Source organism: Cyprinus carpio, chromosome A9 (genome assembly GCF_018340385.1).
Source record: "Cyprinus carpio isolate SPL01 chromosome A9, ASM1834038v1, whole genome shotgun sequence".
NCBI lineage: Eukaryota > Metazoa > Chordata > Actinopteri > Cypriniformes > Cyprinidae > Cyprinus > Cyprinus carpio.
The window spans coordinates 18,064,390-18,075,730 of record NC_056580.1 but is presented as its reverse complement, the minus strand read 5'-3'; the positions used below and the strand labels follow the sequence as shown (position 1 = coordinate 18,075,730).

The window sequence follows — 11,341 nt, the reverse complement described above, 5'->3', positions numbered from 1 at the left end:
GGCCACTGTTTATGATTAGTGCTTGTTTGTTTTATCCCCAGTATGCAGACCTGAACCGCAGCATTGATGCGCTGAACGCCTGGAGGAACGCCACCATGCTGAAGCCTGACCACAGCCTGGCGTGGAACAACATGGTCATATTGTTAGACAACACTGGTAAGGTGTAGATGGAAAATGATTTATTAAAAGGTCAGTACATACTGCCACAAATAGTGTAAAATTAGTATACTTATGGATGATATACTTATTTCATTAGATGCCATCTGGAATACTTGATTCTGATTGGCTAGTTGTTGCATATATCACAGTTTAGCAATGCAGTATAGATCTGTTACGTTCAGACAGGGGCAGTCATGTATGCTTAAACTGAGTGAGTGTTCTCATTAAACGTGACCTTGACCCTGCCCTTGGGGGTAAACGGATGATCTTGGCCTCTTCCCAAATCTTCTCGCCTTGTCATTTTCATCTGGTGTCCCAAGTATAGCCACGGCTCATAGCTGTGTGTGAGAGAGGTGTGAACTTCCATTCTGCAGATGCTGAGCGTCAGGTGCACGCTGCCACATGGGGCCATGCCGCATAATTAGTTTACCCTTTACAACAATTAACTCCTGCATCCCATCTTCACTCCCTTATCTCGTCAGAGACCCTACAGGGACTTATTTTTTTGTTAGAATTATCTAATAACCTTTCAATACTTTTTTGCATTATATAAAGAGCACATACTACAATATAGTTGGGAAAGTATAACAGACTTGTTGCCCAGCCCTACATAAATGTTACGAGATGTTACCGAATTAATAGAGGATGTCCTTTCCAGGAAATGGCGGCATAAGAACCCAACATGATTAGACCGGAAAAGCAAGAATCAGCAATGCTTGAAATTTATGTATTAAAAGCCTTGTGTGTTGTTTTAAGGCCACTCTTCCCTGCCGTGTGGAGAATGGCGCGATTCCCTGACAGAAGCCATTTATTCAAACGCGTCTCCCAGGCAGGTTGGCCCTCCCTGGAGAGTCTTGGCACGGTCCTTTTTCCTTGCCAAAAAAACAAAAAAAAAAAAAAAAAACCCTGGCACCAGCATCATCTCGCTCTGCATTTTCCAACCTTACTTGATCTCAAAACCCCTCGTAAAATAAGTCAATGATTGCAAACAGGAAATTGGAGATGCTTTCTAATGCTTTTGTTCCCTTATAATATTAAACTAAAAACCTATCAAGAAAGTGTGCAAACATAAAACATGAGTCATGTTTAGGTTTCAACAGTGAGGAAGAATCCTCAGCAACTCATGAATTTGTTAAGGGCCAGCCGGTGAGAGAAGATCTGTCTGAGTCGTTGGTCAGAGGGAGTTTTGACATCCAGATCAATAAGTCAGTAGTCCTTGTGCTGCCCTTTAATTAGGAAACTAAAAGAATCAGCCATGTGTGGAGTTGAAAAACTCTCTTCTGGAGGCTGCTGACACACCAGAGCAATCCGCTCTGCACAGTCAACAGAAATCACAGAATGACAACTATACGGTTGCCCTTTTGTGACATCTAGAACTATTTCTAAAAATGTAAACAATTTTCATCTTCTCAGTTCTTAGTAGTGTTTTTTTTTTTTTTTTTTTTTTTTTCATAGGTCAGTTTTAATGATGGAAATGGTTTGGCACAAACACAATAAGAATGTGGCACTAAAAACAAGTTGTTCTTTTACAAAATATTTTCTTTTTACATTTGATCTATGGAGCTACAGTACGGAGATGTTCTGTGTGATGTTGCTTTTTAGGATGTTCTGAGTGGTTGCTAGGTTGTTATTTGCAGGCTCAAGTCAAAAGTCCCCCCCCAAGTCTCTATGATATTCTGGTCCCTGGATATTGCTTGGGTTTCTACTTCTGTATAATAGAATGCATGAACGCTTCCACATTAGCCTCACTGGCCAACACAACTTCCGGTGTAGCGCAGAAAATGAAATTGAGGAAGTTCCCCACTATAGGACAAAGCAATATTGATATTAAAGTTCCTGGATTGCGTTAATAAGAATAGTTAATTATGTTTTAATATAATATACTAAAATTGTATATTTTCTACTGTTTATATACAGTATATGATATCCTATACTATAATATAATGTAACTGATTGTGTATGACAGTTATTAGAAATTTGAGCAAAGAGTTTGTTATGGGAAAATACTACACTGGAAGCTTGCGTAGTACTTAGATTTCAATAGAAAAATCTAGGCAGTAGACATGTATAGAACCCATTCTATGTTTTTTTTCCCATTTTATCATAAGCCAAAAATCGTTAAGTTTGAATTATTTTAAAAAAGGTAAAAGCCCAGCATTTTGAGTTATCATTCATAACTTATTGAGCAACAGTAATACTTTGTCTTAGCAAGGTAACAGTTCATCTTATATTTAATATTTTTTCTTTTCATTACAGGCAATCTGGCTCAGGCTGAGCTGATTGGAAAGGAAGCATTAAAGATATTGCCAAAAGATCACACCATCATGTTCTCCCTCGCCAATGTCCTCGGGAAACAGGAAAAGTACAAGGTTAATACAAACTTTTTTCCATGTAGTGCTGCTTTTTGTGAAAATGTTACTCAAACTATTTCTCTGATAATAACCAGTGTTCCTTTTTCTCTCAGGAGTCGGAAGGATTTTTTCTTAATGCTCTGAAGATCAACCCAAACGTTGCCAGTTGCCATGGTAATCTTGGTAAGTCTCCCTGAATCCCGCTGGCACTTTAGTATTGTCACAAAAAACAGTTGGCAAGTTTTGACTCCTGAATGTTAAATGATACAGGCATTAATCGGTGTGACTGAATCAATAAACAAAGCGCTGTGGCTATGATTCTTCTCCCGTTCACTGGGGACCAATGCTAAGTTACTGTACAGTCCCTTGATTTAAGTGACAGGTCTTTTTTGTGCTCTTGCAGCTGTTCTTTATCACCGTTGGGGAAAACTAGACTTAGCAAAGCGGCACTATGAACTGTCTCTTCGACTGGATCCCAACGCTCCAGGGACCAAGGAAAACTACAACATGCTAAAACGCAAACTAGAACAGCGGCAAAGGACTGTTGGATAACACCGTTTTTGATAACTGCATGCCACAGAAATCTTTTTACGGTCACTACATAACTAAATAAATGAATTCATCTTATTTTTTTTTTACTTTTGTCTTTTTTTTGAACATGTACAGATGCTGTATACACAGTGCTTCGATTCTGGCCACATTATAGTCTTTTAAGGTCAAGACTATGGTTTCTTAACCGGCTCAAATGAGTTTGTCACGTGTAACTGTAGTCTCAAGACATATGGAACATATCCACTATCTTGACTTTCATCTTTGACCTCATGTTATGTCAGCTGGGCCTCTATTTATTAGTCTGTTACACTTTGTAATTGCAAAGTATGTTACTCTTGGCCATCCACCAAGAATGTACCGTACTGTGGACATCGCAACAAATTGCACTTTAAAATATTGAATTATCTTGAATCACACAAACCATAGGCCAATGGTTTTTGTTAGCGCGTCTGTTTACACGCCTTCCGCGAAATCTAACATATGTGTCACGAGCACCAGATCGTGGCCTTTCGTTCTTCTGAGTCCTCTGTAGTTTATGTCGGAAAGGTGTTTTGTGAGTCTGTGTTCTGATGTGCCGGGGCCGGGGGGCCATAGGGTCACCCCAAGTAGGAAGCCGACAGTCATGATGGCAAAGAAAACAGTGAAGCTCAGAATGGAGGCTTCAAAGGAGGTGGAACGCAGTCCCTGGGGGCATCCTCACAGATGCTGGTTGCTCTTGAAAGTTAGTGGGCTGAGCGATGGCTGACCTCAAGACACAACTTCAGTCAACAAGTCTCCATCTTAGTTTAAAAGGCACTGTGCTTCTATTTTTTCACCTGCTTCCTCCGGCCAACAGGACACTTTTGAAAAACCGGGATCGCAAAGACGGTGCTGCTAAAGTGACAGGGTTGTTCTAATGATACCATCCTAAGATCTGAAATATCAGCCTGCAGTTGTAATATATAGATAAAGGTATTACTAGAATCGCTTTTTTGAACAACAATTACAAAAAAAAAAAAAAAAAAAACTTTGGATTATTGTGTAACCACTGTCTGCCTGTATTTTCAGGCTATTCCTACTTCTACTTCCATTCACACCGCTGAAATTGAACCAACATGGGTGGACTGGTGTCGTTCCATCTTTGCTTGAATTTCACACGCTGTACCAGCAATATTTTCATAGTGTTGCATAGAAGGGTTACTGTGTCCACTTCTGTTTTTGCACATTATTGTGTTTAAAAGTGTGTGGAATCCATTGGACCTGTATACAGTTGTACTAAAATTCATGGATAGGAGGTCAAATGGTTCTAGAACTATACAAGCAAGTTAAAAACAACAACAAAACCCTGAACTATATGTGAAAACTGTATGGTAAATGCATTTGAACATTGTTTGAGCATGGAGGTTAGAAAAAGGATGATCAAAAAATGAGTTCCTGGGACAACGGAACCTGGACAGTACTGATTAGATTCAATATATGGTATTATCTCAAATGTAATTATATAATTGACATGCTGAAGTCAGTTGAAAAATAGTGTCTAGGAACATCTACCCGTCAAGTTTTCCTTCAAGACAGCAGCAATAGCATTTTTATTAAAATATTAAAATACTGTATGTTAGTCTTGATTAGAGCTTAAAATACTTCTTATTGGTCAATCACAGCATAGTTAAATATTTTAGTACAGTACAATGACCTACCCAGGCAACAATTTCTTACAATGCACTAGTTTGATGTCTCTTGAAACATTCTGTACCTTCAGAAATCATTCTAATTTGCTCAATATCATTTTGTATTATTATTAATGTTGAAAATGTTTATATTTTTGTGGAAACATGATACTTTTTTCTTTTAAACTTTTTTTTTTATCAGAATTGTAACAAATTTAATTCCTTTACTGTCACTTTTGATGTGACAGTACCTCTTTTTTATATATATACTGACAATTAATGTGTCCTTGATATAATAATGATATAAAAACTATGCATTTCTTTAAAAGATATCATACTGACCCTTAATTGTTGAACAATAATTAATTTGGTAAGTTGCAATGAATTAAGCAATATTATAGTCTTGATTTATGTTGTAATTAATAGTCTGTCACAAAAGCACAAAATTAACCCAGCCTTTAAATTTGTAAATAGCCTCTATTTTTGTTTCAGATCTAGAGCAGAACAGTAGATTTAATTTGATCTAGCAATGAACTTATGAAGCATGCTAAATTTAACCTTAACTCACAAGCATGCGAGTATGTTGCTATGGGAATATCACAGCATGGCAATTAATGAATTTATTCATTGCTGATTGAGATGGTTCTAGTATGATTTAAGAGGACTAAATGAGGAGAAAATGAAATATCTTCCCATTTCTGATGTCATCTAACCATTATGAACCAATTTCTGTTGCAACCCCCCTCTCTAGTTCAGACCACTAACAATTAAGCTTCGCCGTTTCCACACCAGCAGGAATTGTCTGTGGTTCTTTGAATCCAAGAGCCGGTGGAATTTATCTTAACTGAAAACAAGGGAAATCCTTTTTTTTCTTTTCTTCTTTACAGTCAGTGACCTGAGGTTTATTTAAGCTTCAGCACTATGGCTAGCTCGCAGTGCAGAACTTGACACGTGCCGCTTTGTGAACGTTATTAGCTGCTTGGTCTAACAGTATGTTTAGATGAACAAGCCCTGAATCACATTTTACAGCTCAGAGCTCCTCTGACAGACTGCTAATCAATCTGACAGGATGTTGTCAATGTTGCTCTTCTTAAATGCTCCCTGGCCCACCCTGCAGTCCTTTAAACAAAACTAATGGGTTGTGATGTCAGCTCTCCGACTTCCAGTCTAATTGATGTACATTTTGCAGATCTTCCCAGAACAGTTGCGGCCATCCGGCACAGTACATCCGCTCCTCTGACACCGGGTCAGGATTCACGCACATGTGTGATTATTGGGATGGCACTCATTAGGAAGCATTTTGCCTGAAACTATCGTCGCCCCGCTCTGAGGAGCACTCCGCGAATTACTACGATACACTCCCTGGCATCTTAAAAAGGAATGATTGTCACACGCGATCCTGCCACCAACATTTCCCACGTCCACCTCTGCCCTACTGATTAATTGTTCGCGATGGGCAAGTAGAGGCCATTGATGCCAGCTGCTGGTCTGGGTTTGCTGAATTAATATCATGGACATTTCAACCCTGCCCTGTCATTCACACATGAAACAATTTTAGATGTATATGTGGGTGTACTTTTGTATTTAGTTTTTATCCTTGATTAAATTATTTATTAATTTATTTGATTTGATTCAAATTTAAAAGGAAAAATCTGTTTAAAATATGCTAAGCTAAAAAAAACTGTTGACAATAAAGTCTACAGGGGTCCTCTATAGATCTTTTTTGTTGCATGTTCATGGCTCACATGACTTAAGTAGTTAAGCAGTTTTTATTAAAAAAAAAAAAAAATCTCCCTAAGAAATAATAAAACATGCAAAACTACTTAGTAATTTTAATAAGGCTTTTTCATTATGATGTCATTCTTTTCTTATGTAATATAATATCACGATGAACTACAATATAGAAATTAAAAACATTCTCATTATGGACAAGTTATATTTAGGTCACTATAAATGAACTGCATTTTTATGTATTTCTGAATAAATTAATAGATAAATAAAGTGTCACCTTCTTGATGTAGTACTGTAGATAACTTACTGTAGCCGGTTGTTTAAAATAAAGAAAGTGCTCTTTTCCTCAGGGAGATAAATGGAGAATATCATTTTTTAAGGGAACCCTCTTAGCTGTTTTGCACAACCAAATGAGACACTCTGGATCTTATTGAGGGAAAAAAGGTGCAGTGAGATGGAAATTTATTAACTGGCACCAGTTAATGTGTGCATTATTCATTTCTGGTAAGCATGAAAAATGATTTAAAGAGGTCTGAAATTGCAGCTGCAAAGGCTGACTGCACTGAGCCAAACTTGTTCATTTGATCCTTTAGAGGTGCAGAGGGGTGTGAGCTGCTCTCTGGACAGGGTTTACAGTAACAGCTGTGCTCTTCTCACAAGGGGGGCGGCCACTCGGCCATGCGGTGGGCCGCTCTGAACAGATGGAAAAATACATCAGAGCTCTCTCACTGTTATTAAAAACACAATATCCTCTGCTTTTTAGGGTTTAAGGCAGGTGGGGGTGAATAGGGCGGGACAGGATCGAATGGAATGGCTGTTGGGTAATTTCTTATCATCTGGTTTTCCAGAAATCAGAGAAGAAGAAAAAATGGAGATTTGGTATCTCATGTCAATTGCTAGGGGCTTCTTGCATTCTCTGTGTCTGTGTTTTTTTTCTTGGTCTCTCTCACTCAGCACCACCCTTCTTTAGCTTAGTGAAGAGGAAACGGTGCCAATGGCATATGGCTTGCCACTGCGCTAAACATCCATACTACAGACAGGTCCATCAGTCACAGCTCTGGCCATGTTAGAGGCGAGTATGTGTGCCTGATAGATGGTGTTTAGAGCTTACCTGCTGTTACGACATCACCACTGAAACACTGGGCTCCCCCCAAAAGCCCACGCCGACACTGGAAGCTGCAAAGCGTGAAATACCATGTCTGGAAGTGCCGGCCGAGTCGGCCAAGTAACAACAAATAATAGATAAGCTATTTAAACCCTCAGTTAGGGACCCTGGGTCAGAGCCGCGCACATGCCAATTAATGTGCAACATCTGCCATACAGGGAATGTATATCAGAAGCCTCGGTGCGATTCTGGTAATTTAAGACCAAATGTTTCCGTTGCAAGAGTGGGCACCAAATTGGTTAGAAGATTGGGTCAAATTGGACTATTCTTCTCAAAGCCTTTTCTTATTTCTATGAGGAAAGGTTTGTCTTTGTTCCTTTTTGGGCCCGATGTTTTTCTGCCAAATTTAACAGAAGGCTTTGAGGGTAAAGGGAGTCCACCCCACCATTACCTTCTGCTGCTGAGCAACTTCCCAGCTAAGACAATCGCTCAGAACCCTGCTGCCGGCACCACAAAGTGAAAACCCTTTAATTAGACCTTTTTTTTTCATCTAACATTCTTCTTCAGAGTTGCTGGATTATATATGTATATAAGTAATTATAGACTTTCAAGCTTCAAGCAGACTTCATTTTCTGCACACACAAAACATTTTATATAATGCATTTTATATATATATATATATATATATACATATATATATATATATATTTTTTTTTTTTTTTTTTTTTTATATATAAATATATACATTTATTTATCATTCAGAACTCATTCACTTTTAATAGTGTAACAATATTCAAATTCTTTCATTTTTAGGAATTTATTCATCGTGACACTTTTTAATAAATTAAATGCTAGATCTATATAAATGAAACTATTCCGGGTTTGTATAAAAAAAAGACTACAGGCTTAGGCTACAGATAAATAAAGGTCAACAAAATATGTAATACATTCTACGGAACCAGTCTGCAGCTCCAGAATCTCTACCGTACAAATCTGCAGCTACAGAACTGACCACTGGGGGCAGTGCTGTCCAAGAAACCATTTACAAAATCTCTTCTTAGAGGTAAAAAAAGGAAACCTTTCTCTCAAAAAAATCTGTGAAATAAGATGCCTTGTTACATATTAAAACAAGCAAACAAACAAATATCTAAAAAAAATATATATATATAAAAATTAGACAAATTTCTGTAATGCTTTCTGACATTTCTAAAAGAAAAATACCAGTTTAAATTAAAAGAACTGATAAGGCAAGTACCTCTAAAAGAAAGTCACAGTTCAATTACCCAAACACAAAAAAATTATACAAATAAAAATTAGACAACACAGTTTAACAATGTGTATGAAATGTAAAATAATAATAATAATATTTAAATCTTGTATTCTGTACAAAATCCTAAACAAACTACACTGACTGAAAATGTTATGTGCATATTGAAAAGGAAGGGTACAAGGGGAGGAAGTGTTATATAATTAACACTATCTAAATAAATAAATAGTCAAACTGGAGCCAAGGAGGCCCCGTTTTGTGTGTTAATGCACTATTGGATTTCCAAACATTTAAATGGGTCTAATTAATGTCTCACTCACTGTGTTCTTATTACTAAAAAGGCTAATTATGCAGATGGATAACATCAGAGCAGAAGCATTAACATGTAAAATCAGAAAGCCATTTACTAAAAGAGCATTCTTTCCATCTGTTGGTAGAATATTATATTTATGTGCCTCTGCATGTTTGAAGATATAACATGAAATGTTTCTGAAATGAGCTACAGTAAGTATTCCAATTTGACTCCATAATGTTACACACTATAATATACTTGGGGTAAAAAGAGCTAACATTGCCTTGCATCCAATACTAAATAAAAAAAAAAAAAAAGTAAATATTAAATATTAGCAAAAACAAAAGTATACATACACTTCCCCATAAATATATTTATTTCTTTACAAAAATAAAATAAAATAAAAAGTCTACCATTTCAACACTGTTTTAATTGTTTAAATGTGCTCAGTCATTTGTTCCTCATAACCCTGTGAAAGAGTTACGTTTATTTCTCTGTTCACTTCACTGGCTAATCTCTTCATTAATAAGTCATAATTGCAGACATTAGATAACCACAACAGATTCCCCTCTGACTGAATGCTAAGCATTGTTAGCCAAGCGCTTAACTACTTCATATTTGCCCCTGTTCCACCCGGTGGAATCCATAGATTGTAAATTAGGTCTGATGATATACTCCACACTGCCTGGGCCCCTATGTTAGGGCAGGGAGAGGCCATGGGGCAGTCAATGTCCTCTTGACTTTCCGTGCACCCTTTGTTTTTTTCTTTTTTTCAACAAAGCGATCAAGTGGCATATCGCACATGACAGGATGTAAAAAACATTCATTTGCATGAATTTAGAGACTGCTTTGACTTTGCTTTATGTGTGTGACTGACCGACGACTCCATAAAATTCACTTTAGCAGCGGGGGTTCTGAGACCTCGCTAAATACTACCGCAATACCCCTGTCAACAGCCTGTCAATCATCAGAGGAAAAATGAGGTTGATAGGAGCTGTAGTCATATAGAAACGGAAAGGCATTTTAATAACAATGATTAGAACTAAACTACTATAAATAAGTTAAATGTCTAGAGTGTGCATAAAAATTCTACAATATAATGTTTATTATAATGTTTAACTGTCACATTACTTTAGATATAAAAGAGTTAATAATAGGTGGTCTATTGGTGGTTAATAATAGGGATAAGTCACAGAATAAATAAATTACTAAATTTTCCCAAAAGAAAAGAAAAAAAAGAAGTACCCAGAATTAACATCTGTTTTACAATACAAGAATGGATCAGTGTCACTCCTCCTTATTTGTTTAGGTTTCACAGTCCATTAAATTATTAACAACAGAGAGCAAACACAAAGGTCCACAGAAAAGGAAGGAATAAACATAGCAATCAAATCGAGGCTTTATAAAAGACTTCGAGGGGCCCGAAAACACTTCAGTGCGACGGCTGATTTTTCTGCTTTAAAAGCAGATCTGATGAGATGCAGCATTTATGGAACAATAATTCAGCCCACATGCACATGCTGCTGTTACCTACTAAATACAAGGGATTTTGTCAGACAATAGGGATTCAAATCTAAAGCTTCTTCATATAATGTTTCATAATATATATATATATAAATTTCACACTCTGCTATTTAGCTGTTCAGGACAGTAAAATTAAGAGTGTGGAGAAATGACCCGAAGATGTTGTGGTTTCCTGAAACTATATAAGTAATATTTAATTATTAATGTATAATTTACCCTGCGCTTTAGGGGTCTTTAAATAGCTTAGAGTATTGAATTGCAAAGTCCCCATGCATATAAAATTGTCTAATGTAAACAATTTAATAATAAAAAGGAAATAAAAATTAAAATACTGGCCATGCTGATTTCATTAGAACAAATCAAAAATTTCATTTTAATCAAACAATCTCATTTCATAGAAAACTTGCATAAAATTAGGCTGAACAAGAATGTGCAATATTTAAAGTAACAAAAATCTTGACTATAATTGGTATTCATTATTTGATTAAAATTTGATTAGATTATGTCTTTTATGAAGTTTTTTTATGATTATGAAGATTTTATCACATTTTAAATGATTTTATTTGAATTATGGATCTCTTGAAAAACAGGATTATCTGAAGAGTTTCATTGTGATCTTGAATGACGGACTGCTTTTTTTCTTTTCTTTTCAGTGGCTCTGGGGACTGAATTTGGGGTCTGGCTGAAGACTTCAAAGAGAAGGTTAAGCTTCAT

The 11,341-nt window shown here is 36.6% G+C and overlaps 1 protein-coding gene across 4 annotated transcripts in view; it reads left to right on the top strand.

The window, feature by feature from the left end:
* tmtc4 (transmembrane O-mannosyltransferase targeting cadherins 4) overlaps positions 1–3,137 on the top strand; it is a 12,563-nt gene extending 9,426 nt beyond the window's left edge. For 2 of the 4 annotated variants that reach the window (XM_042763864.1, XM_042763863.1), the window contains 4 exons: positions 42–156; positions 2,416–2,528; positions 2,624–2,693; positions 2,914–3,137. In XM_042763864.1, the coding sequence (XP_042619798.1) occupies positions 42–156; positions 2,416–2,528; positions 2,624–2,693; positions 2,914–3,062 (447 nt within the window). In that variant the 3' untranslated portion in view covers positions 3,063–3,137. Of the gene's footprint in view, positions 1–19; positions 158–2,415; positions 2,529–2,623; positions 2,694–2,913 lie in introns of those variants that run through there. The other 2 variants (XR_006160840.1, XR_006160839.1) reach the window with 2 other exon arrangements.
* Positions 3,138–11,341: the final 8,204 nt, after the last annotated feature.